The 25,669-nt window shown below is 54.3% G+C and overlaps 2 protein-coding genes and 1 long non-coding RNA gene across 9 annotated transcripts in view; 1 reads left to right on the plus strand and 2 right to left on the minus strand.

Annotated features, from left to right (window-relative positions):
- MANF (mesencephalic astrocyte derived neurotrophic factor) lies at positions 1,556–5,418 on the minus strand. Its single transcript, XM_018038225.1, has 4 exons — positions 5,247–5,418; positions 4,398–4,525; positions 3,461–3,602; positions 1,556–1,998 (listed from the first exon to the last, which is right to left on the minus strand). Exons 1-4 carry the CDS (start codon positions 5,329–5,331, stop codon positions 1,814–1,816), a joined length of 540 nt encoding a protein of 179 aa, XP_017893714.1. The 5' UTR covers positions 5,332–5,418; the 3' UTR covers positions 1,556–1,813.
- On the plus strand, positions 5,461–7,516 carry LOC106503449. The gene is made up of 2 exons (XR_001917003.1): positions 5,461–5,805; positions 5,900–7,516. It is a non-coding gene; the product is annotated as an uncharacterized LOC106503449 (long non-coding RNA).
- DOCK3 (dedicator of cytokinesis 3) overlaps positions 6,680–25,669 on the minus strand; it is a 301,031-nt gene continuing 282,041 nt past the window's right edge. For 3 of the 7 annotated variants that reach the window (XM_018038221.1, XM_018038220.1, XM_018038218.1), the window contains 8 exons: positions 23,790–23,911; positions 22,429–22,567; positions 21,765–21,912; positions 15,992–16,110; positions 14,740–14,827; positions 10,709–10,831; positions 10,124–10,206; positions 6,680–9,354 (listed from right to left, as the gene is read on the minus strand). In XM_018038221.1, coding sequence (XP_017893710.1) covers positions 8,845–9,354; positions 10,124–10,206; positions 10,709–10,831; positions 14,740–14,827; positions 15,992–16,110; positions 21,765–21,912; positions 22,429–22,567; positions 23,790–23,911 — 1,332 coding nt within the window. In that variant the 3' untranslated portion in view covers positions 6,680–8,844. Of the gene's footprint in view, positions 9,355–10,123; positions 10,207–10,708; positions 10,832–12,846; positions 13,107–14,739; positions 14,828–15,991; positions 16,111–21,764; positions 21,913–22,428; positions 22,568–23,789; positions 23,912–25,669 lie in introns of those variants that run through there. The other 4 variants (XM_018038222.1, XM_018038219.1, XM_018038223.1 and 1 more) reach the window with 4 other exon arrangements.

Genomic DNA, 25,669 nt, shown 5'->3' on the forward strand with positions numbered 1-25,669 from the left:
CTGCAAAATCCCATGACAGAGGAGCCTGATAGGTTACAGTCCATGGGGTCACAGAATCGGACACGACTGAGAGACTTCACTTTCTAGGGTGGGAACAGGCTCCGCTTGGGCATTCGAGTACACAGAGGGCTGTAAGGGCAGGGTCACGGAGCCAAGGGGGAAGAGAAGGCCGAACCCAGAGGCTACCGTTTGCCATGCTTACCTCTCCCTGGCCAGTGCTCTCGTATCCACCTCCATGGTGGTGACATGAAGGAGAAATCCTGTTCAGGTGCCAAGCCCCCTCAGGGAAACTTTCATTTTCCATGGAGAGTTAACCAGAGGCTTCACAAGACCTGACCCAACTTCAAGCCACAGAAACCGAGGCGTGGGCAAGAGCGCATGCGCGTCTTCTGCCCTCCCACGACCAGAAGCCTTTGCGAGGAGCGCCTGCAGCAGCTAACGCAGGTGCACTAGATTAACGTCTTACAAGAAACACCTGTTAACGTTCCAGGTCTCCTAGGCGGCTTCCAGGAGTTAACCCTTTTAAAGATAACATTAGGGATCACCCTCAGGTAGCAGTTAGGCTGTCCTCCCTGTTTGGTGTAGCCTGGAGGACACAGAGGCCACCAGAACTCAGCTGCTGGTTCTAGCCATGCAGTTTCCCAACACCTTTCAGGGGCTCAGAAAACTTTGCTTGTCTGATCATAACAGCCCATCTAATTCCTCCAAATAGGGAACACTTGGCCTAACAAGTGCATTCTTACTTTTTTTCTCAGACATGAAAACTGTAGGCCTGCTGCTCACAGCCATTAGTGAACCCCCACAGCCGGCTGAGGGCCCTTTAGGTTGGCAAACTGAATCTAGGAACTGCACAAATGACGTGACCCGAGGTCAGAGCATGCACGCAGTTTCTTAGTCCTCCCCTTGTGGTGGTCTCTGAGGGCAGGAGGAGCAGTCCACTGAGTCACAGTTCATGCTGGTCACTGGGTTTCCTGTGCACCAACCCCAAAAAGAGCAACTAAAAAACCAGACTCCAGGGACACCCTTTCAGGACTTCAACTGTTAGGCCTATCTTGGGTAAACAAAGGCAAAAGACAGCCTCTCACTGGCTCTTTGTAAAATCCAGCTCCTGCCAATCTTGCAAAATCCCAACTAGGTACCAGAGGCTTAGGGTTGACACTGGACCACAAACTGAGTTGAGCAAGCAGATGGCCAGATCTGGACAGTGGCTGATGGAGGTAGCCAGGCCGAGTATCTTCAGAATGTGACAGTACTGAACATACTCAGTTACTGAAGTCATCACTGCAGAAAACTGCATTAAACCCGTCTTGCTTGCAACCCAGCCCCCTCTTGAGATAGCCCCCGTGGGCTGGGGGTTATCAAGCCCCACCTCCTCCCTGAGAACCTCTCCACTCTTGCACAGCCCGGCAGGCCCCATGTCCTGTCCTGGCATCCCAGCACTGCCTGGTGGTTGAGAGACAAATGTGAATATACCTGAAAACTCTTTGTAAACCGGAAAGCATAAACCGGTGAAATCTCCATCATGGGTAAAACCCTATTTCAGTATTCACTTTAATTCTTCAAGGACAGCTAGAAATTTTCTTCCTTTAATAAAAAAATCCCAGACATACTTTGAAGTCCTAGAGTAAATGGGCAACAGAACAAAGTGAATCTCCCCCAAGGGGACGCTGTACACCCAGCATCATCAGGAAAGCTCCAGGCTTCACACCTGACTTTGTCAGGAGCCTGCCTAAAAAATAAATTACAAAAAGGCTGCTTGGGGTAGACACAAATGACGTATTTTCTCCCTCAGGAGCAGCAGGGGTCGAGCCGACTACAAATCAGTCCGTGAACTAGCTGCCTTGGGAGCGTATTTAGGCATCAGTTCATTAATCTTCCGGATGTAGTCAGACTTTTCCGCACAGCCTTTGCATGTCTCCCCCCAGTCATCCAGGATCTTCTTTAGCTCTTTAACTCGGAGCTTCTTCAGGTCCACTGTGCTCAGGTCGATCTGTTTGTCTGGAGGAGAGAGCAGGGAGAATAACCAGCTGGGTGGGAGCAACTGCGGACCCCAACAGTCCTCGCACAGCCAAACTGTCACCTGAAACAAGCAGGCCTATTGACTGTAGGGGGAGAGGTGCACGCAGGTGTCAGTGCCCAGTGCCCCCAGGACGGGGACTGGCCCAGGCCCCGTCACCAGGAAGGCGGGGCTCACGCTGGCACGATACACCCCAGACATGCAGTGCAGCAGGGACAGATGGAGGCCATGTGCTCCTTACAGAAGGAACCTTCTAGGAGGAATATGGCACCCACTCCAAGTGCCTCTTACTAAACAGTCGCGGTAGAGCTCGTGGCACTGGAGAATGAGAGTTCTAGGGTGACAGAGCAGACAGATCCCCTAGCCTCAGTTTCCCAACACAGACCCTGGTTGGGCTCTTCAATTAGGAGCTTACTCTCCATGACCACCTGTGATCACAGAGAGACCTTGTGCCAGAAACACTGAACTAGGATCACTCTCAGAAGACCAGTTATCCTTGACACAACGGGCTAAGACGCAGCCCTTGGACACTCAATTCATGGTAAAACATGCTGGTGCTGTTTCAGTTTTATGGAAGAGAACAACTCTTCTGGCCCCGATTCTTTCTGAAGACCTGAACTGTTTTTCCCACTGGAAACTTCTTCAGCAAAAGAGGTGCTGTGTGCCCATAACCTTAAGCTTTCCTGTTGGGACACAGCTGTTCTTTTCCAAATAGTCAAAGTCACCCAGCCTTCAGAGTGTGCAGTCAGGACAAGCTTATCAAAGCCAAGTTAGACGACATCCCTTCTCTGCTCAAATCCCAACATTCTCATCTTCCCTCAGACTAAAACCCAAATCTTCACCAACATGCAAGGCCCTCCATGACCTGCCCACCCACTGGTCATGGCACTGCCTGCCTTTGCATCTGCCTGTGTCCTCTGCCTGAAATGCTCTTCCCTTAGCGGTGCCAGTGGCTAATCCCCCACTTCCTTTTCAAAATCTGTTGAAATGTCACCTCCTGGGCTTCCCTGATAGCTCGGTTGGTAAAGAAGCCACCTGAAACGCAGGAGACCCCAGTTCGACTCCTGGGTCGGGAAGATCTCCTGGAGCAATGTGGGAGACCTGGGTTTGATCCCTGGGTTGGGAAGAGCCCCTGGAGAAGGGAAAGGCTACCCACTCCAGGATGGTGGCCTGGAGAATTCCGTGGACTGTACAGTCCATGGGGTGGTAAAGCGTCAGACACAACTGAGCGACTTGCACTTTCACTGAGGCGGATTCTGACCTCCATCCACCAGGATGCAAAGTTGAGTCTGTGCCCTTGCCCGTTTACCACCACCAACCTTGCTACATAACTCACTCATGAAGACTCTAGTTTATCACCTGCCTACTCCAGCTAGAAAGTACACTTCATTAATGCCTGAGCACAGAGAGGGTTCAGTGTTGGTTAAATAATGCCACACTCACCATACTTTAGTTCACAGATCTGACTGTCTTTCTTCTTGAGCTTCTCACAGATCTTCTCCACAGGGATGTGGTGGGACAGGGGCTTGGACACCTCGTTGATGATCTTGGTGGCTGCATCCTCTGTGGCCCCAATGTAGTAGCACTGTGGCAAGAAAGGACAATGGCCTTCAGGAGGCGCCCCTTGAGAGCTATCTCCTCCAAGGCACACTGACATCTCAAAACATCTTCTGTCTCTGCCAGGACCTCATTTTCCCACGCCCTGCCTGTACGGGCAGTCAGATTCAGCATAAACCCCAGGCTCTTAGTACACACTTGGTCCCAGAACTGACAGCCACCAGATGAATTTAAAAGGCACCAAGGTTCAAACCTTTAAACAGAAAGACAAACCAGAGACTGCCAGGGAAGCTGAGGCTACCAAAACTATTGTTTCATGAGGGCTCTTGTACTTAATTCAGCCCTAGCCTCCCCTGTGCCCATTCCATCATCATCATCGGTCCTCACTCGTGCCAAGATTGCTCTGGCCTCTGGGCACTCACATTGGCTGTTCCCTCTGCCTGTAATGTTCTTTCCCCCTCCATGATGATGACCCTGTCTCAGAAAAATTCTTGACTACTGTCTAAGTTAGTGCCCACCCTCTCTACCATACCCTCCTGGTCCATTTTCTGCACAACTTGCATCCCACTGCCATCATTTGCCTGTCACTGCTCTCCCCTGATATTTCCGGTGTCCAGCACACAGTAGGTGCTTAATCAACACTAAGAGGATAACATCCCAACAGCCGAATACAGAAAGCACTTCAGACCCACATTAGTTCACTGACAGAACAGCTGGCCTCCTCCATAGACAAGTGGGCGGGGTCTTGTACCTCCAGGCCTGGGAAGTGGATACTTAAAACGCTGGCCAGGAACAGGCTGGGGAGGGCCAAACAGCTACTTACCAACCGATTCTCTTTGCCTCTTGCTTCACGGCAGAACTTTATAAGTTCTTTCTCAATAGAGGCTGGAGAGAATGTGACATCTCTGTCTTTGAGGTCCTGGTAAAACCTTCCCAGATAAGAAATACAAACTGAAAAAGACAAGGAAGATGCTCCAGTCATCACCAAGTTGCAGGCCAATTCACCAGGAGGGAACTGCAGCAGCAATCATAATAGGAGACACGGAGAAAAGGGGAGTTTTTCTACCACCGGATTTTCTCGGGTGCCCACAGGTAGACAAAACCGTGCTCCGGGTTGCTGGGTCCCCGAGTACACCCAGGGGATGCGGGAAACGAGCATCACCTAATGACCCACAAACAGCTCCTCCCTGCTATTTCCATAAAGTTTAAACTCAGACTGAACACGTGTCCTTGAGATAGGCTCACTGTGACCTCATAAATGGACAAACTAGAGGCCGAAGAGAACACCGAACCCCAACGTGAATCTTTGCAACCCTATCATATCACACCAGGCGCGGTGCCCACGGGCGGCCCTCAAGGATTCCCCACCTTAGCCAGAACTGCTCCCAGGAGCTTCTGCCCAGTGATGGTAAAGGACCAAAATTCCGGCGTTATCTCAGTTTCAGGCCAAACTGTCTGCACGATCTAGTCCTAACTTCCTCGTCAGACCAATGTTTTTTAGGCCTAGGAAATGTTTTCTGGACCCGGCGTTGGTCCCTCCTCTGGCAGACCCCACTGGGGCCGGCCGCCCCCGCCCACATTAGCCCCGGCCTCTCAGCCTTTCGGTGGTTTGGATGAGTTCAGCGCCGCCGCCAGGCCGGCCACAGCGCTCGGACCACCAATTCCGCCTTACCTTCGCAGTCACCTGGTCGCAGCGCCCGGCTGGCCGGCAGCACGCTCAGAGCCAGCGCCACGGCCAGCCCGTGGGTGGCCCACATCCTCCACAGCCCGCCGCCTCTGCCGCCTTCGCCGGACTGAACCGCGCCCGCCGTGCGGCGCAGCCCCCAGGTCCCGGCCGCGCGCCGTGGCTCCCTATTGGCTGGCGCCCCCCACGCTCTCCCACACACCGTTTCCCCATTGGTCCACGCTCCTCGGAGCCCAGAAGAGCGGCTCCACGCTACCCTTCCTCATTGGCTGATGGCATCGCCCGCCCTCCGCCCTAGACAGTTGTCGACCGCTGATTGAACCGGGGCTGCTCGCAGGAAGAGGCCGCAGAGGCGGCGGAAGCAGCTCTGTCGCCATCTTTGGTAGGGGCAGGGGCTGAGGCCGAGGCGGAGCCCCATCAGGCTGCAGTGGAATTCGGCCGCTGTCCCGCGCCTACTCAGTTGCTCTGTGTACCCTCTGTTCTGGGTCCCAGGTCTTCCCGAAGAACCCCACGGACTTCCCTGCTGTGGTCCCGACTCGTGGTGCAGGTCAGGGGCTCTGTGGTCAGCCGCAAGCCAACAGGCAGGGAGGGCGGCCGGCCGCAGGCAAGGCTCCAAAGAGGTTTCTTTCTTTTTTCTTAAGGGACCAGGTGGGCTGGGGAACCAGCCTTTGGGGAACCGGTGAGGAGAGTCCAGATTGCCCCGACAGGTAGACAGGAGGACCCAGTCGGGGCGGACAGATGTCGGGTAAGAGGGGCTCCCCCTCCAGGCTGCCTTCCCAGAGCTCAGAGGGGCGCCCGGGGCCAGGACTGGTTGCCTGGCTTTGAGTTCGGAACCATCCCGCTTTACTGGGGAGATTGGCGGCTTCAGAGGTTTGTCCCCCACGCCAGGAAGACCTCTTCTTCCCCCTTTTACTCACAAGCCTCGGGAGCCTGGCCGAGGTGGCTGGTTTTCTCTCTTGCTTTCCAGCTGAGCGCTCTGCGCCCTCGGCTGCCCTCCTTTCCGGTGCAAGTCTTGGCTCCCTGTGCTTGAAGGCCGGACGTGGGAAAGGTTGGCTCTGTGCTCAGGACGGAAAAGAGATTTTTATGGGGCTAAAAGGGCTTGGAGCCCAGCGACAAGGGTTGGAGGCGGGCACTTGGCGGCTGCTCCCATTCAGTGAATTCAGTGGGTCAGTATCAGGTATTCATCTTTAATTCACATAACAGCAGTCAAGGGAGTGGGGAAAGGGGGGAAGTCAAGTGGCAGATATTTACATCTAAAATTCACATTACTTGCTGAATTGAGAACATGCTACCACAATATATACAGTAAAATACTTTTTTGGGACACTAGTACAAATTTTTTTTTTTCTTTTAACTTTGCTTTCTGATACAGGTAAGACCATTAAGTCACTTCTTATTTTAAACATAAATACACAAAGAAATGGTTAGAAGTTTTCTTATTTTAAATAAGCACAGAATGCCAGAGGTTAAAAACACATTTATAGGGCTGAATACCAATTGGACAGCACACTCTATACATTTTTTGCTCAAATTCCTGTACAAATACACAGCATTCAAATAGGTATTTACAAATAAGCTTGAAAGAATGAAAATCAGTATTTCACAATCTTTTCAGAGAATTCTCATCTCTGGCCTCCCACTTCCCTTCAGACTGGCTGATTCTCCAAGGAAAGGAATTTGGAATATGTCCTTTTCATTGAATTTGGGAAAATGGAGAGGGAAAAGACAAACCTGGCTCACCCTGTAAAGGCAAGACCAAACAAACCTACACTCCCCTCTCTACCCTCTCACACCACCAGGTGGAGAAGGAAGATGTTCTTACAGGAGGACTGCCTTGTCCAGGGGTTGAGGTTCAGGAGTGCCCTAAAATCTAAATATGAACTATCTAAGAAATCCAAAGCAAGTCCCCGACTGTTACACTTGGGAACACAGATGGTTCAGGCCTGCCTGGACTGACCCACTCTGCTTGGAGTCACCCTTCAAGTATCAGAAAGGACCCACACTGGTGATAGAACACTCCTAGACGCCCTGAAGGTAACGTGGCCCCCCATCTTAGCTCATAAGTTACTTGCTGGCATTCCTGTTAAACAAGTTGGCATTTGTTTACAAGTGAAAGACACCCTAACCAGGGAAGTCAGATGGGCCAGTGGAAGAGGAACTAACGGAAAACGTACCTGCTCAACGAGGAGAAGGCAGCCTTGTGACTGTCAAGTTGTGAACTCAAGCAAATAAATGTTTTGTAGACTTTTTAAAAGTAACTTAGAAGCACCCTGGTAAAATACTATTGCCACCCCACCCTATTCCCCCAACTAATAAGCCAAGAGGAAAATCAGTGCCCTGACCTGAAAGTTTCCTATAAAGACACCACTGCCTTCTGCCCAACAGACTGGGGAGGCTGGAGAAACTGCCCTCCTGCTCACCCTGAACCCTGAGTGGTGGTCCCATGGGCCTGGAGCTGGGATCCTGCACTTGGCTACTGGGAGGGGTGTGGCTTTCTGCTTCTAGGAGGGGAAGTCCCCCTCCCTGCCAACTGCGCCTTTTACCCAGGAGCTTGCTGAACCTGATTGCAAGTCCTCAGGCCTTTGGAGCCTGGCTGGGCAGCCACCCCGCTGCTCAGAGGTAGTGCTGAAAATCCCTGATTCAGGAGCTGGAGGACAGGCACGCTGGCCGAAAGCTCAGAGGATTTCCGGCCCTGCCACACCCCAGCCTCACTCTATCAGCTTGTCTCTCAACACATGGCTGCCCGGGCCCTGGGGAGGAAGGTGGTAAGGGCAGTCCCTCTGGCTCCAACCCCCACTCAAGCTCCAGAGGCTAGGACACGACCACTGCAGATCCATGCACCAGGGGGCTCCTGCAGGGCATGGGGTATGTTAGGAGTGGAGGGGAGCGAAAGGTCAGAAACAGAAACGATGGAGGGGAAATCCAAGGTAGAGGCGGCGGCGGGGCTGGCCCGCGGAAGCCTGGCAGTAGGCCCGGGGCATGCAGTTAGGCTGTCACATGCCTGTGCCGGCAGGTTGGCCTCGCCAGCCCCAGGGGCACACTCCTGGATGGAAGAGCAGGCATTTGTGCAAAATGGCTGGTAGCCCCCTTGTCCACCTGTGACATAGTCCACGTGGTCCTTGCAATCCCTGAATACAACCATGAGCTCTTCTGTCTACGCAGCAAAGGAAGAGGTCCCTAGTGCAATTTCCATTCTGTGCATTGCTGCCCTGGAGGGAGGCCCTGGGCTCCTGCCCCAGGGGCCCCGCGAAGCTGCGAAGCCGTTCTGTGGTGCAGTATCTCCATCTAGCTCCATGTGGTCTGAAACTGCAGGAGGAAGACAGCATCTACTGCACAAAGGAAAGAGGAAAACCCATAGAAATGGAAATGTAGAAAATGAAATAAAAAGAGAAGCCACAACCCTTCATGCTGCTGTGGCCTCTGCACATGGCAACACACGAGTTCACGGCAGTAGAACGTAGACTCGGGCGGTTCTCTCCTGAGTGCCAGGCCTCTCGGGCTCCCTGCGGGGGGACTTGCTTTTCTGACCCGGAGTGGTTGGGCAAGCCGCTCACTGACGGTGGTGTCCCAGCTGCCTCCCTGCCCCTCACTGTTCCCCTCGGCTGTGCTCCCAGGCCATGCGTGCCTGTTCTTCCTTGGTGCTCCCGGGAGGCAGCGAGGCCTTGCGATGCAGGCCCCGAGGCCTCTCAGCCTCCTCTCGCAGCAGCACACCCTCGTCGTGCTCCAGGGCTGGCAGGCGGGGGTGATAGGGCTTGGGTGGCAGCGCAGGCGGGTCCATGGGGTCCTGAGGGATGACACATCCCGGGGCCGAGTGGCTTCGGCACGGCTGGGCCTTGATGGAGTCCAGGACAGCGGACTCGGAGAGGCTGTAGTGGACGGGGAGGTAAGGTGGGTCAAGGTCTTCATCAGCGTTCCAGGCCTGGCTCGGCATGGAGTCCATGGTGTCGGTTCGGGGAGGGGCCTCCGAGGAGTGCCCAAAGTTACTCTCGCTTAGGGAAGACACGCCGCTGCTGGCACTGCCAGACAGTGTAGAGTTGCTGCCATCCAGGCCTGACTGGGGGCTGGTTGGGGAGGCTGGGATAGGGTGCAGGGGCGACTGTGAAAGAAAAGGAAGAAGTGTGAAAATCGCTCTTTCCAGACAGGCTGACATGCCTGCCCCGTGCCGAGAAGGCCCAGAGCCTCCTGTATTAATGAGCTTTAAAATTCTCATCAGTAGCATATTTCTTGTTTCGCCATCAGCAAGCCCCTGCCTTCCCCCTGGCCCCAGCAAGCCTATGGAGCCCCAGAATCACCTGCATTTCTGTGGCCCGCAAATGGCCCTGCCTTTGTGCCCTGTGAAGCTAGGTCCCAGGCTTCTGGCTGTGGCCCTAGGGGCACAGACAGAAGGGGCCGGGAGACCCGTCGGGGAGGGCAGAAAGAACCCTAGAGGGCCATGGACCAGATGAGTGCCTTCTGCTGCTAAAATCTGTGACGGTCTTCTCCAATTTGCAGAAAAATTAATGAGTTTCACATAGAGGTTTGGTATCTGATGCTTCTTGTTTTGAGTGGACTCCAGTTTAAAGTGCTCTATGACCTCCCACAGTTAACATTTCCTCACGTTGTGAACTGTGGTGTGTTGATATCTACCCCCTGGCTTCTCACTGCTCTTGGCTCACACACTGGGTACCATATGTTGCTGTCTGCAGGACCCTCTGACCTCTCCACCCTCATTACGTCTGTTACAGAACACGTGGGTCACCTGTACCCCAAGTATGTCTCTGGACACCCCCAGCTTCTGTCAGGCTTGGCTGTTGGGAGGAACAGGCGAGGCAGACCTCAGGGGTCTCTCCCCTCACAGCCTGAGGGCTGTCACCTCAGAACATTACCTTGCGCAAGGTCCGGGCGGGGAGGGCTGGGGGGGTGTCACCCAAGGGGTGGTGGAAGGCGTCGAAGTGTAGGGAGTAATGACCTGCAGAGGACACAGAAGCAGAGCCTCAGTTGGGCCCTTCTTGGGCTGCATCACAGCAGAGCTGGCGGGGCCAACTGCACAGACGGGAGTCTCCCGCGACCCCGCGGCACTGGAAGCCATGGGAAAACCTCTCTCTTCACTGACATTCTTCAAAACACAGGCTGCTGGAGTAAAGACACCCATGCCACACAGGAGATCGAGAAGTCCGAGAGCATCAGAGCCCACAGAATGACAGGCCACAGCCAGTAGCGGCCCTCCGCCTGCTGCGGGGCGATGACAGCCTGCGGAGTCATTTTCGACGTCTTCAGCCTCCGTGGTCAGGAAGGCCTTACTGAGTGTACCTGCTGCACTTAGAGACCTCACTGACCCCAAGGCTGCGGTGAGGGGGTTCTTTCCTCGGCTGAGTTGGCTCATCTTCTCAGCCCAGAGGGCTCCTGCCCTCACCCCTGAGCAGGATCTGAGACTGGGGACTACCTGGGGGACCCGCTGGAGGTCTTCTTACCATGCAGCAGGCTTCGGGGAGGCACTGGGGGGGCCAGGATGCACCCCGTGTGGGCAGACAGGAAGGGCTGGGCCTCGCGGGCTCCGCTATCCAGGCTCCAGCTGCTGGGGGCTGCTGGCACCGCTGAAGGGCGAAAACAGATGGCATGAAGGGAGGTTACTTCTTAAGCCAGCCTCTGGTTGGGGGGGAAGTCCTCTACTACTGCCTGGGCCTTCTCCAGGTGTGAACTCGGTACAGCACACATGGGCATGGCACGCCAGCTCCTGAGACAGAAAACACTGGCCCAGCGAGACACAGTGGTGGCCCACGGGGAGAGTGGCCACGGCAGATGCCACTGAAGAGGATGGCTAGAGTCAGCTGCTGTCTGAAAAGCACTCTGGAGGAGGCAAGACGAGAGGAAGTACAGCAAGGAGGCAGCCTCCCGGGCTTGCTAGGAGGGAAAAAGAGAACAGGAGAGTGGGGCAGGCTGGTAAGACTGACAGAAGAGAGACAGGGAGAGGGAGATGCAGGCGAGTGCGTGCGTGCGAGAACAGGTGTGCCCGTGCACCCTATAGCTTCTGACCAAGGTCAAGAGTCAGGGCTCTCCCAGGGCCTGATCCCATGGGGAAGCAGGGAGCAGGATGGGTGAGCAGCAGCAGATGCCTGTGTCCGCAGCTGGTATGTGGCCTGGGCCCTCAAAGAGCCTGTGGTAAGCTACAAGCTCTGCCCACCCCTTTCGCTTCTGAGCCCACTGGCTGGGCCTGGGATGCTCGGGAGTTTTCTAGGCAGGACTGGTATTCATACAGTGCCTGCGGCAGGAAAGAGTATGAAGCCAGGGGTCAGGCCGGGTCCAGCAGGGACCTTTGCTTCCAGAGAGGATGGCGGGTGGTGGAGCCCCTGGGTGCTTTGAAGCATAGAGGCCCAGTTCCTGGCACCCATATGCCGTGGATAGAGTGGGCCCTGGACAGAGAGTAACACAGGGTGTCCATCTGTGGACGGGAAGGAGTCTAGGGCTGGAACAGTGGCCCTTCAGTGACAGCTGAGGAGGACGATAGGAGGGGAGAGGGGCGGGATGGCTGGATCACAGGGTCTAAGGAGCAGCAGCAGATACGTGAACACCATCTGCCAATTGCTAGAGAACCGCCGCTACTGATGAGAGCTACGCCCTTTCTCTGACAGAGCTCTCAGTATCGAGAGCTTTGTTTTGAGGCAGTCACAGCTAAAGGGGGCGTTGAGGAAGGTGGGGACTGGGCTTTTCCCACTCCAGGGCCTGAGTGGGGAATGCAATGCCAGGGCCTAAAGGGCACCTGAGAGGCCCTGGGAAGGAAGGAGCCTGGCCTTTGAGGAGGATGTGGCCAGCAGGGGCTGGGCCCCACATGGTCGAAGGATGAGGTAGTGGGAGACGTCCATCCTGGTCCTCCTCACTGGTGAAGAACGTCAGGCTCGAACTCGGCTGCCTCGCAGCCTCACATCTCAGGAGCGTGGCTCAGTCTCATGGACTGGCTGACAGCGGTGGGGGTGGAGGGGGGAGGCGGCAGTGACTGGGTGGACAGGCATTCGTTCTGACTCTGGTGAGTGCCAGATGGATTCCACCGGAAAGCCTTCCCCGGAGAGCCTGAACCACCCTGAGACCAGGACAGGCCTACTCTCATACAAGCTCTCCCCAAGATGTGGCAGGAGCTTCCCGGTCCTCAGCACTAAGGCACCCTCTCCGGAAAAGGAAAAGTTCCATCTCCACAGAAAGCCATCACACCTCGAGGAGTAAGAAGCTTGGAGGCAGGTCTGGGCAGCTTCCCCAAAGGGGCTCTGACAGCCTGAATTCTCATATGCACATCCTGGCCCTAGAAGAACAGCAGGACTGCACAAATTCACCCACAAGAGCTCAAAGGAAACCGGGCAGGAATGCTAGAGGGGAAGAAAGCTGGCAAGGCTGCAGTGGTTTACGAAAGGCACCTGCCAGAGCCACTCCACGTCGACCAGAAATCATCCAGCCTGCCCTCGGCCTCCTGTTGACCAGTGAGGCCAGTGAACCTCTGCCATACAGCACCAGGGCTTCCTGGGTGGCTCAGTGGTAAAGAACCTGCCTGCCAATGCAGGAGATGCATGGTTCGATCCCTGGGTCGCGAAGATCCCCTGGAGAAGGAAACGCAACCCACTCCAGTATTCTCGCCTGAAAAATCCTGTGGACAGAGGAGCCTGGTGGGCTAGTCCGTGGGGCTGCAGACGTGAGAGCACGCGTGAACACACACCAGCGCACGGGCTGGTGGAGAATCTCAGATGCTGCACCTATCCTAGGAGAAGAGCGCAGATGCCGCCTGTGTCCTGGCCTTTTCTCTCTCTGCTGTGGACCACCACCAGTCTGAGGTCCCCTGTGCACAGCAGCCTCGAGGGTCAACTGGCCTGGTCTGGGAGTCACTGCCTGGGAAAGAGAGATCCGTAAAATGAGACGTGGAGCCATCAGGGGACTCGAGATCCCGACGATGAGAGAATGGTGACAAGAGCACACAGCTCCTGCTCTGGAGGAGCAGCAGAGACCTGGGCAGTTATGACTGTGGCACTGGGTCCCCCAAGGCAAATGTCTAGCTCTCTGCCCACTAAGCTCTGGCCCTGTGGCTCAAATGGGCTTGCTCTGGGCTCAGCCTTTGCTTTGAGACAACCCTCTTTGCTCCCCACACTTGGCGGGTGGGCGTATCCAGCTCCTTGCTGCAGCTTGGTCTGAAGCCTGAAGCTCTTCTGGGTCTGGCGGGCGTCAGGTCTTGGTCTGGCTGCCAGCACCCACTTGAGCTCTGAGCCCGTCTCTGCTCTCAGCTAGATCTGCGACTGCTCCACAACTCCGGCAAAGAGAAGCCGCTGTGGTTCCCAGCCCTCAAGGCCACAGGAGCACTCGGTTTGGGGGCACAAGTGCAGGGGTCCAGGAAAGCCACGTGTTTTGGGGATGTGCAACTCTGAGGCTAGGAAGGCGTCTTCAGCCAGAATCTTATCTCCATGCCCACTGTGGTCGAGCACCAGGTGCTGAGGCCTCCCAGGCACTGAGGTTGTGGAATGCGGGTGTGTTCTCAAATACGACGCGGAGGTGCGTCCTCCATGCTGAGCAGAGGAGGAGCAGTGACAGTGGGGACAGCAGACGGCACGTGGTGAGGAGGTGTGATGACATGACAATGGCTTTGGAGGGACACGTCCTGATGGGCCAACAGGTTGCAATGCTAGGGACCAAGAGTGCCCTAAACTTGCCAGGTGGAGGAGAGGGGAACCTGCAGGGAGTGGGGCGGATAGGCTCAGCCCGGTTGTGTGTGGCAGGTGGGCTGGGCATAGGCCCCACACGGGCACTGTCCTGTGTTAAACGGAACTCAGGTCTCCATGTCTGGGACTTTGGGCTGGGGTTATATGGGCCCAAGTCTGGTTCTTCCATCAGTTGGCTGGAGCAGAACGTAGAGTAGAACTCCACTCTCTGTAACCAGCCTCTGTTCTAAGTACTGCCTGGTTTCATGGTACAGCTGATGGACTTGCAGCGTGGAAAAAGGATGCTCAGCTATTGCGGGCCTGGGTGGCTACAGGAGGACTGAAGTCCCACAGGGTGCCTGGGACTGTCTCTGGGAAATTCACTTTGCCATGACCTGTCCCTTCTCATTATTCTTGTGGATGTGCTTGGCCACAGGCCTCCTCTGAACAACAAGGAGAGGTCCCTGTGGGCCTGAGTGGAGAGGGACCAAATCCACAGGGCCTGCTGAATTCTGGGGCTGGTGGGGAGGCGCCCTGGGGAGTGGGTGCCCACTGAGTTTCCATGAAGGTGAGCTCAGGGCAGGTGACAGCTGGGGCGTCTCAGAGGGTGGGTCCTGGGGAGCCGGAGATACAAACAATATCTAGACCTCAGCATCAAGCCAAACATGGGTTAAGTAATGAACAGAGGAACTGGTCAGGACTCTGGACAGACAGAATGGCCTGAGTGTTAAAAGCATGGCTCAGCCTTGGCCAGCTGGTGCTCAGGGACAAGAGTCAGATGCTCAGGATGGGGACAGACAGGAGAGGAGGCCACCTGGGAAGAAGAATCGTACCTTTTTCGGCCACAGACAGATTGGGATCACTGCAGGGTTTGCAGGGTCCAACCACTTGCTGGAACAAGGCCCGCTGGAAGTTTGGCAGCTGAGGGAAGGAGAAAAGTATCAACTGACAACAATCAGTTACATCTTGGGGGCGTCATGGGCCCCAGGAGCCAGGGCATTCTAGGACTAGACCAGGACAATCAAAGCAGTGGGACAGCTCATGCTTGAGATGCGCTGCAAATGTCAGGCTGGTTGGAAAACTGTCCATGCTGTCTGGCTCCGAGTCCTGCCCTGTGCAACTGTGCAATGTCTGGGGCTCCCCCACCGCCCCCGGGCCTGGCTGGGCTCCAGGCTGTCCTGCACATGGCCAACAAGGAGGACACAAGCTCCTGAGGGCATCTAACTGCATCCTTCTGTCCTGCCAAGAGACCCACGGGTAGGAAGGATATGGGGACCCCTTGCACCCCTGAGACTGGCAGGTTTGGCCTCCTGGAGACGCCCCGTGCGCACAGGCCCGTGTGAGGGGAAGGGCAGCACTCAGGCCTGAGGTCACAGACATGACCCGCTGTTCCATGGGTAGCTGCCAGGCAGACCTGTTCTTTCCACCTGGCAGGGCTGCCCAGGCACAGGGAGCTGAGAAGGTCCTGGCACTCTGGGACTGGGTAACAGTCACTGGAGGTGACTCTCATGGCCCCTGAGAGAAGGGCAGGGCAGACTGGATGGGGGAAGGAGCTAGTCACTGCAGCTTCTTGTTCAAGGCCCCATACGGGACATCTGCAGAGCTCTGCAAATGGTGTGGGGAGGGTCCTGACGGGAAGAGAGGGGCTTTGGGCGGACGGATGGACAAACAGATGGACGGATGAATGGAAGAGGCAGAGCTTGCCCCTGTGGGGATGTCCTTCATGCACACACGGAGGAAGGCCAGTCTCTAGACCCATGTCTGCCACTGCCTTCTCTGGACAGAAAAGAACCAGTTTTCTCTGCCAGGTTGTGTTTTAGATGAGGAGTTCAGGACGCTGGCCAGAAGAACAGACAGCCACAGACAGTGGTGGGTCCAACCCCACTGCCACTCTACCCATAGCTGTACTCCATCTGGACTGAGCACAGATGCTGGTCTCCACATTCACTGCTGCTCCCATCCAGGAGGGTCTTCACGGCAGTGTGAGGGAGGCATGGGCAATGCAGAAAGCCCAGCAAGTGCAATGAGGGGAGCTCAGGCCAGCACAGTTGCAGCAAAGGGCAGTCAGCAGGCTGGCTCCGTTACCTGTCCATTCTCCATGATGGCTGCTGGATACATGGCGCTGCTTGGGCGGTCCCGGTGTGTGGGCAGCAGCAGCATCATTTCCCGGGCGTGGCGGTACTTATCTGGCAGAGAGGGAGAGCCTGTAACCAAGTGAGAACAATCACGCACAGATGACACGCCACAGATGGAGGGCCCAGAGGGCATGCATCCCAGGGAGCCAGTGACCCAGGGTCGGTGTCCCCTTGCAGCTGGGGTGAGGATGCGCTCGGCAAGCACAGGAGGAATGAAGTGGAGCCTGGTGGTTGGGTGGTGGTGGTGGTGAGGGGGCTGCACTGGGCATCCCAGCCGAGGCAGGCACACTGCAGACTGGGGTGATGTGGACTCGCTGACGCGGCCCCGTCCCTGCTCAGGGGCAGATCATGAGGAGAGCTGGGAGTTGGAGTTGGGGCCCTAGGAGTCCTGCGTCTCCGGCACTCAGGGGAAATGGGGGTGGCCTGGGTGCTGGGCTCTCTCGGGGCCCAGGCATGGGCCCAGGCTAGCTTGCAATGGAGCCATCACACAGAAACACACACACTCAGGTAACAGAAAGGCACAGTTCTTACTGGACATAGTTTCCACACACTTACCTTCTCCAGACACCACTGGCCCTGTCTCAGCTGGCCCCTTCCACCTTTCCCCAGATTCCAGGCCTCCTGTGCCTGGCCTCTGCCTTCCTGGCCATCATACTGCAGACTCAGCCCAAGCGGCTCAGGGCCCAGGGCCCTGCACACAGGGGGCTCTCCAGGGTTCCTCACTCTGAGACTTGCCCTACAGTGAACTCGGGAGTCATGGAGCTACTCTGGGACTTGTGGGACCTTAACCCAGGCTCCTAAGTTGACTTGGTTCATGCTCTATGGAAGTGAGTCTGAGTGAACTCCGGGAGATGGTGATGGACAGGGAGGCCTGGCGTGCTGTGATTCATGGGGTCGCAAAGAGTCAGACACGACTGAGCGACTGAACTGAACTGAACTGGACAGGACTGAGGGGCTGTTACGGAAGCCAGATGTGGTGTGGCTTAGTCCCCATCGATGCAGGCCATGGTTACACGCCCAGTAACCTGTCAACTGGTGGTCCTCAAAGGGACCTTCCACAGAAGTGTTGAGAAAAAACTTGCAGGCTTCCCTTAGGAATATATAATTTAGAAGGCCCTCCAAATGTGCATCACTTATTGTTCCAGACAGCGGCATGTCCATGTCAAACTAGTGGGGTCTTCCGGATCCCTTGTGGGAAGGTCACCTGGACCCCAGTGCTGTCGACTTGTCCACTGGAAGCCTGGCAGCCTCTGGCTGGTTCAAGTGGGTGAACTCCCCCTGTGATCTGAGAGGTGAACCTGCAGCTCTACAGGCTTTGTGTGGGCCTTCCTGTCGGGGTGCCCTCTAGGCACTGTCAGGGCACAACTAAAAAGGTGGCCAGGAATTCTTGAGAAATGCCTTTTAAATACTCATTTTAGTCCCAAAGATGAGGCTTAAGTATGTTGAAGAAGTCAGCATACTAAAAACCAATAATGCAGCTATTATTAACGTAAACTTCCTCCATAGCTGGTCTGAGTGATACTGTTTGTAGAGCCTCAGAACTGGCTTTAAGGCCTGGTTTTAAAAACTATCCTTCATTGATAAGGGAATGAGTAAACTATGCTTTATTTAAAAAAAAGAAAAAAAGAAACTAGGCCTGAATTTCTACTATTTGGTGATTTTTCTCCCCTATCAATATTTTTTTTCAGAACTTGTGCTCTGAGGCAATCTCAAAAAGATGGCTGTGTAAAGAAAAAAAGAAAAGGGTTCCTCCCACTGATTTTCACAGTGCCTTCGCAGCAAGAAACTCTGAAAGCTCCCTGGATCTTGTTGGCCACAGCCCTGGACAGGGCTGCCCACACATAGCGTGCAGAGAGGCAGCCAACTCATGTCACATACCCATCCTATACCAGGCACGTGGCTGGAACATGGTATGCTGCCCTGCTCAGCTTGGCCCTGGTCCCTGACTTGACAGAGCTCACGGTCTGGCTCACCAGGCCAACCCTGGATCTGAGTACTCAACATCCTGATACGTGCTGCAGGGTGAGGCTTGAGGGCAGCACCCAGCCCCAGGGGCTGACAGGTGCTCTGTGCAAACATTAGATTTTCCAACTCTAGCTTCCTTCCCACTGCTGTTTTCCCTAGGTGGCCAAAACCACAGTAGGTGAGAGTGGTGGCTACTTTTCAGGAAAACATTTAAATACCACAAGGGCTTCTGCATCACAGGACTTCCAAACTATTTCAGTTGTAGTCTGGTGAACCTCAGGGAGGCTGAGTCCCCAGCATGAGTGAGTATATTCAAAGAAAAGAAAGAAAGTTTAGTCACTCAGTCGTGTCCAACTCTTTGCAACCCCATGGACTGTAGCCCACTAGGCTCCTCCGTCCATGGATTTTCCAGGCAAGAGTACTGGAGTGGGTTGCCATTTCCTTTTTCAAAGGATCGTCCCGATCCAGGGATCAAACCCCCGTCTCCCACATTGTAGGCTTTACCGTCTGAGCCACCAGGAAAGTCCTGAATTTATTCAATGTTCAATCAAAATCTCCTAGCCTCGCTCAGCCTTTTGACCACCAGGGGGCGCTGCCGACTTACAAGACCGAGCCTTGCAGGCCATTCACCTTGAAGGTTTCCAAAGCAAGAACCACTGCAGAACATCAACGGGCACGGCAAGGAAGCTACTGGTGTCATGACCACTCCTGGGAGTGGGGAAAGTGACTCCAACGGAAAGGACTCTCTGGAGCACTTTCTCCATGAGAGCCCTCCCCTCATCTGTAACATCAGACACAAACCCGAGCGTGGGCCAGCCCATTTCTTCTGTGCTCCCAGTGCGCCTACTACTGTGCCTACCACGTTTTGGGCCTCCCAGGGCCAATACAGGAGGCATGGGTTCAGTCCCTTGTCGGGAAGACCGCCTGGAGAAGGAAATGGCAACCCACTCCAGTCTTCTTGCCTGGAGAATGCCATGGACAGAGGGTCCTGGCAGGCTACAGCCCATGGGGTCGCAAGAGTCAGACACGACTTGGTGACTAAACCACCAACTACCACCTAGTTAACCATTTGGTTTACTTTTGTATCAGGCTTTCATTATATGATATTCTGGAGTTTGGCCATCATGATAGCTTATCTCCAGAGATGGTGACGATCGATGCCTTCCCTCCCTAAAACACACACGTCACCCTCGCATCAAAAGGTGCAGTCTTATTCTTTACCCTGCTATTTGGGTTGGCCTTAGTGATGGGATCAACTGACAGAATGTGGCAAAAAGGATGTTCTGGGACTTCCAAGGCTGGGAGTAAGAAGCCTTGCAGCTTTTGCCTGGGTGTCTTGGAATGCTTGCTCTGGGCAAGTCAGCTGCATGCTGTGAGAAGCTCAAGTGACATAGGGACTCAGGTTGACAGCCTCAGCTGAACTCCCGGCGGACGGGCACAACTGACTGCCAGCCACGTGAGAGAGCTGTCTTAGATATCCAGTTTAGTTGACTCTTGAGACGACTCCAGCCCCGCCCCAGTGACATCTGACAGCAAGCTCATGAGGGACTGCAACTGAGAACTTGCTCAGGAAGCCCTATCAACCCACAGAACCATGTGAGATGAGAATACATTGTTTCAAGCCACTGGTTGGTGGTTTTACAGGACAGGGAAGCCTGATGTGTTGCAATCCACAGGGTCACAGAGTCAGACATGACTTAGCGACTGAACAACAACTGATAACCAAGTCATTTGAAATAAAGAGGGATTACTTCCAAACAGGGAGAACATAACTTCTCTCTATTCAACCCTGATGGTGCGAGAGCAATGCCCACTTCTCACTGAGCACTCGTAAAAGCTTGATGAGCGAATACACCAGTAAACGGTTAGTTGGAAGGACAAAGGTGGTACCAGCCAGCCTGTGAGGTCCCTGATGGCGTCTTTGTCCTCTCCAGGGCACCGAGTGCCGGGCACTGCCTAGAGAAAGTGTCTGAGCACTCAGAGTGGAAGTGAGGTACAACACTCACCCCTCGCTGCCTCTGTTTTATTTTTTATCAATGATCATGGGTCAGAGATGACTTAGATATGGCTGAGTATATCTGAGACAGTGTTCAGGTTAAGAAAGAACCCACGTAACAGATTAGATTACAAAATCTGTTTCTGCAGCTTTGTTCAGGAGCTCTCATTAGGCACTGCAAATGCTAACCTGCACTAGAGCATTCACAGCCTACTTCTCAGGGTTTCCTTCCTTCTCATTCCTCAAACCACCTTTTGATGTGCTTTCTTTACCAGTACAAATCACGGTTCCTTCTCTATGTCTGCAGCCCTCACATACTGACACATCTTCCATGTGTACCATGTAGTGGGTCATTTCTCATCTTTCATACTAGAAATACCTGCTCCCAGATGCTGGCTCCCCTCTTTAAGCACCTTAGTCCACGTTGGGAAGGCAGTCACCAAAGTGGAATGAGCACCAGACTGGGGGCTTGCGAGTGTAAAGACTCAAAGCTCCAAATTCGACTTGGCCACGAACTGATGGGATAGACTTAAGTCCTCCATCGGACTTGTTTTCTTGCACAGGAAATGAGGGGCTGGGCCATTGTTGGGGAAAGTCTGTAACTGCTCTTGTTGCGACCTCAACCCCCCTTCTGCTGTCTGTTGAGGTTTTTCCCAATGGCCCCACTGGCCACTGCATCTCTCTCTCTCTATCACTCCTATTGTGGGCCATGGATGACTCAGATGGTAAAGAATCTGCCTGCAATGCAGGAGATTCAGGTTTGATCCCTGGGTCAGGAAGATCCCCTGGAGAAGGGAATGGCAACCCACTCCAGTATACTTGCCTGGAGAATTCCATGGACAGAGAAGCCACGGGAGCTACAGTCCATGGGCTGCAAAGAGTCGGATACAACTAAGCAACAACTTCTTTTCATTCAGGTTTGTGTGCTTTGAAAGAAGAGGGTTTTTTTTTCCCTCCTAATGATCATCTATGTAATACAGCTGTGTTATTTCCCTGTCTTCATAATAATGAGAAGAACAGACTCCTTCTGTCTGAAGCCTGGAAGCAACAGCTGGTAGCTGGCTATTGCTGCTGTACTACACAGACCGCTGTGGGGGCACTAGGTCTTAGTCACCATAGCTAATTTCCATTCCACCGCAAGTATCTTTATCTAAAAGGACAGAGAACCAAACCTGACTGCAGGAACTAGAGTCAGGAAAAGCTGCTGCCTCTCAGAGAACAGTACTTATTCGATTGAATAAGAAATCAAGCAATAACAACAAGTAGCCTTTTACAGAGCCATCTCTCCTGATTAAGCCTTTCCCAGCTGAACAAAGTGTTTTTGGTTGCTGCTACCATTTAGAATAATGTTTGCCAGGCTTAATTTTAGTCTTCACATTTAGTTTTCATACTTTTTCATCATCTTTGATTACTCAAGACAAAACTCACTTTTGCCTTAACTTTGTGCTTTATTCTCACAAACACTTCAGTGAGAAAGAGCCAAGCCTTCTCCTGGGCTGTGTGTCCTCTTACTGAAGTGGAGATGTGATGGCTGGTTACCTCGGTGCAGCACAGCTGCAACCACTGCCCCGAGCAGGGTCTGAAGCCAGAGAAAAAGGTCTGGAGGTAGGAGCCCTCAAGTCCCTGATGCTAAAAGCATAGGTGCGCACTCGCTAAATCACAGGGCCACTTTCAAAGACATAGCCACAGATGAGAGGAGGACAAGGGGCGCCCATGAGGCTCTCTCCTCTCCCTTCTGCAAGCAGCGCCCTGCAGTCCTTACCTCGGGCACTGGAAGGGGCAGAGGTAATCATCTGGGATGGTGCTGAGTGAGTGGAACTCAGGCTGGAGGAAGAAGGGCTTGCCTGGGACGAGGACAGAACAGAGACGTTGGTGACTGAGCCCTGGTACCTGGGGTTGGGATACGCGAGCTGCAAAGGGAGAAAAATTAGCAGGATAGAGGTCCAAACGGCCAGGATGGTAGGACTGGCCCAGAGTTGGCTTCTTCATGCCACCAGGTGCCCAGATCCAGTGTCTGATGCTGTACCCTTGCCCTGATGAAGGCCAGGCTGATGGCCAGCACTAAGGGTCAGCTATAACCCCAACGGTACAGGGCTGCTGGGTAGACTCTAGCGATGGTACCCACAGAGGAGACTGGACTGAGCCATCAGGACTGCCAGGCAGGAGGGCAATGTGGCAGAGGAGCTTTCCCGTGGGATCTCTAAGAGCAGCCAGGACTAAAGGCAGATTTCCTGCTTGGGAAATTAGGCCTGGGAAGTGCAACATGGGCGGTGTGGAGGGAAGGCCATTCTGCTAGCTCTGGGTGTTCTGAATTCAGAAACTGGAGAACCAGGCAGCAACGCCAGTGCTCAGGCCAGACCAGCCAGCAGAGAGCCGAGTCCTCCAGGTGCAGGCCCTGGACCGCTCTTCCTGGGCCGCACTGGTACCTGCATGTGGTGGTACAGGTCTTCGGGAGCCTCGCCCATGGAGCTGTCGCCCAGCATCACCACGTTTCCAGCCTCACTAGATGCATGTGAAGAGAGGGAGGACGATGAATGGCGGCCGGTGCCCATCAAGTTCATGGGGCTGCGGACAAGAGCAGGAGACGGCCAGGAGTCAGGGCTGGAGCTGAGGTGCTTGGCTAGATGGCGGGGGCGAGAGTCATGGGTGTGTGTAAAACAGTCATCCCCAAGCCTCAGCCTCTCTGGCTGGGGAGGTTCCACAGCCAAAGTTCACACCTGTCTGAGGCCTGGAGCCATCCTGAGCCCCACCCTGCTGCTCGGGGGCCCCTGATCTGGGAGGGCCAACAGCAGCCAGGCAGAGCCTTAACCCAGAGTTAAAAGGCTTATGGCCACTCAGTCTGATGACATCAGCAGTGTCTCAGGAGGAGTGAAGGAGACCCACTGAATCAGGTGAAGGACCCCAGGTCTTCCTAGCCACGGGCTGTGTACTTAAGTCGGTGCCCACCCTGCACTGGGATCTGCTCCCAGCTCAGGGTGTCTTCCTGACTTGGGGAAGCTGTCATAGCAGCTGCCTGTGAATCACCTGCTGACCTCCTTCCACGGCTGTGGCCACAGGCTTGCCAGCAGTTTCTGTCAATTCTAAGCAGCTCCCCCCATTCATTTGCTCCTTCTCATTAGCTGAGTGCCCACCCTTTGCTGGCTTGCTGGTCACAGTGGAAAACAAACCCCGGTGAGGGCCCCTCTCCAGGGGTTTCGCTTGCCTGGCCTTCCTTCCCTGGTAACCTGGAGCCTCCCTGCGGAGCCCTGGTAACAGGTCTGCTGAGTGCAGAGCAGGCACACCTTGATGCCTTCACCACCATGCTGTTCTTCCTGAAACCCAACTGCGGATCCTCGTTCCCCTGGGATCAGGTCCCAAGGCCTGAGTGAACAGGGCCCATCCAGAGAAATCCTGGCCCCTTTCCAGGCCCTGGAATCCTGCCCTCCAGCCACTTGGCTCAACCTGCAGTGCTGACCACACTGGCCTGCATGAGGACCTTGAGGCATCTGCACGTTTGTGACTTTGCCTGAATCTTGCTCCGTCATCTTCCTAATACCAGTTCTTTTCCACCCAGCAAACTTCTACTCACCCCTCAGGACTCACCCCGATGCCCCATGGACACGCCTCTGTCACCCTGGATGACCAGATGCAGAGTGCAGATTCTGTGGCAGGAGCTGTGTGTTTTCTGTGTGTGGGGGTGAGGGGGCACGTGAGTGCACACAAGCAGTGTTCTGGACGCCCTTGCTCTGATCTCTGACATCTGGACTTACCTCTGTGGAGGGGACCCTCCTCAGCCCTAAGGCCATACCTGTGCCGATGGGTCATCTTGATGTTCTCTGGGCTCATGGGGCTATGGGATGCTAGGACATTTCCCCGTGGGGTGCTGGTGCCTGAACACGCAGGACTTAGCTTGTCCAAACCCGGAAACTCCTGTTGAGACATGAGTGCCCCTTCATAATAAATAATTGGGAATAAATAAGTAATTGGTAGCTCAGACATTAAAGAATCTGCTTGCAATACAGGGAACTCAGGTGTGATCCCTGGGTTGGGAAGATCCCCTGGAGAAGGGAATGGCAACCCACTCCAGTATTCTTGCCTGGAGAATCCGAAGGACAGAGGAGCCTCGTGGGCTACAGTCTACGGGGTCACAAAGAGTCAGACATGACTGAGTGACTAACACTTTCACTTCACTTTTTTTTCTCCCCCCAAGTAATTAAGGGGTAAAAGAGAAGAGGCAGGCTGGTAGCCAGAATGTAAAAGAAAAAAAAAGAATCATATACTACTGGCTGAACCTAAACTACTGGCTTCTTTTGGGCAGTGACCCCATCACGACTAAAGTACCCTCCTAACCACAACACAGCCTAGACCAGAGGCCATGAGGCCTAGGTGGAACCCTGAGAGCACATGTGGAACAGGCTGCGGAGTTGGTCTGAGTTCATAAAATGTGTTAATAGGCTTTCTCACTGTAGAAAAAGTGGAAGAAGAGCTGGGCAACAGGAGAGGAAGAGCTGGTGATCACCCGTCAGGCAGTGGGCACCTCTGACATAAGGACAGGAGTTTTACTGGACTGCTAAATGGCCCCACTCTTAGTGACCTTGGTTAAGTTGTCTGTGACACAGTCTATGGGGTGTCAGGACACAAAATCCTGATGCAGATAACTGAAAAACAGCACACTTCTATTTTAGCATAATTAAATTAAGTACGTAGGCATCTTGGCAGAAATTTTGGTCCCAAATCCTCCTAGGGGACAGCACATTGGTTTGTGTCACTATTTGCAACTCTGAGGCAACAACGCACAACTGCTCGAGTTTCCAGAAGCCCTTCACAATCTGTGGTCCCCAAGTCCACTGGGGATGTTTCTGAGCTTGGTCTGAAAGAGGAGGAAGTTTTCCACCTGCTTCTTTCAAAGCATGTAGAAGGTGGAACTGCGCTTTTGCAGCTGGACAGGACACCTCCATGTGTGCCTTGGAGACCCTGAGATATGTGAGTGAGCATTCTGTGCTTTTTCCTGCAGTGACCTGACAGCCTACATACTAGGGAGCTCCCACTCCCTCAGTGGCCAGGTTCTAGCTTGCCTGAGTCACCTGCTGTGATGGGGAAGTTTACATACAGAGACCAGTTTGCGCTCAAGACTACCTAGGGATGTCCCTGATGGTCCATGATTAAGAATCTGCTTTGCAGTGCAGGGGACATGAGTTCCATCCTTGGTCTGGGAACTAAGATCCCAAATGCTCTGGAGCAGCTAAGCCTGTGCACTGCCTCTGCTGAGCCCACGTGCTCTGGAGCTTGTGAGCCGCAACTACTGAGCCTGTATGCCACAACTAGATGGTCCATGTGCTGCAATTAAGATCCCACATGCCTCAACCAAGACCCACCTCAGCCAAAGGGAACATAAAAGACCACCTGAACCCTACTCTCAGCCAGCTAGCGTTCCCTGTAAGACCCCTGAAAGGAAACCAGTCTTGGATACAGGCCTTGCTTTTGCTCGTGTGCGTCAGTCCTTGGGGCAAACCCTGCCAGGGAGACCGAGGAGCCAGGTCAGAGTCAGGGAGACCTTCTAGGGCCTGGGCCAGCCCCAGGATCTCCCTGGGCCCTCGAAGAGAAGCCAGTACAAAAGTACTGCCACCCCAGGCTTTCTCAGGTGGGAGCCTGGGTCTCCAGACAAGAGGAAGTGCAGGGGGCGGGGCA

The sequence above is a fragment of the Capra hircus genome, chromosome 22, assembly GCF_001704415.2.
Source record: "Capra hircus breed San Clemente chromosome 22, ASM170441v1, whole genome shotgun sequence".
Taxonomy (NCBI): Eukaryota; Metazoa; Chordata; class Mammalia; order Artiodactyla; family Bovidae; genus Capra; species Capra hircus.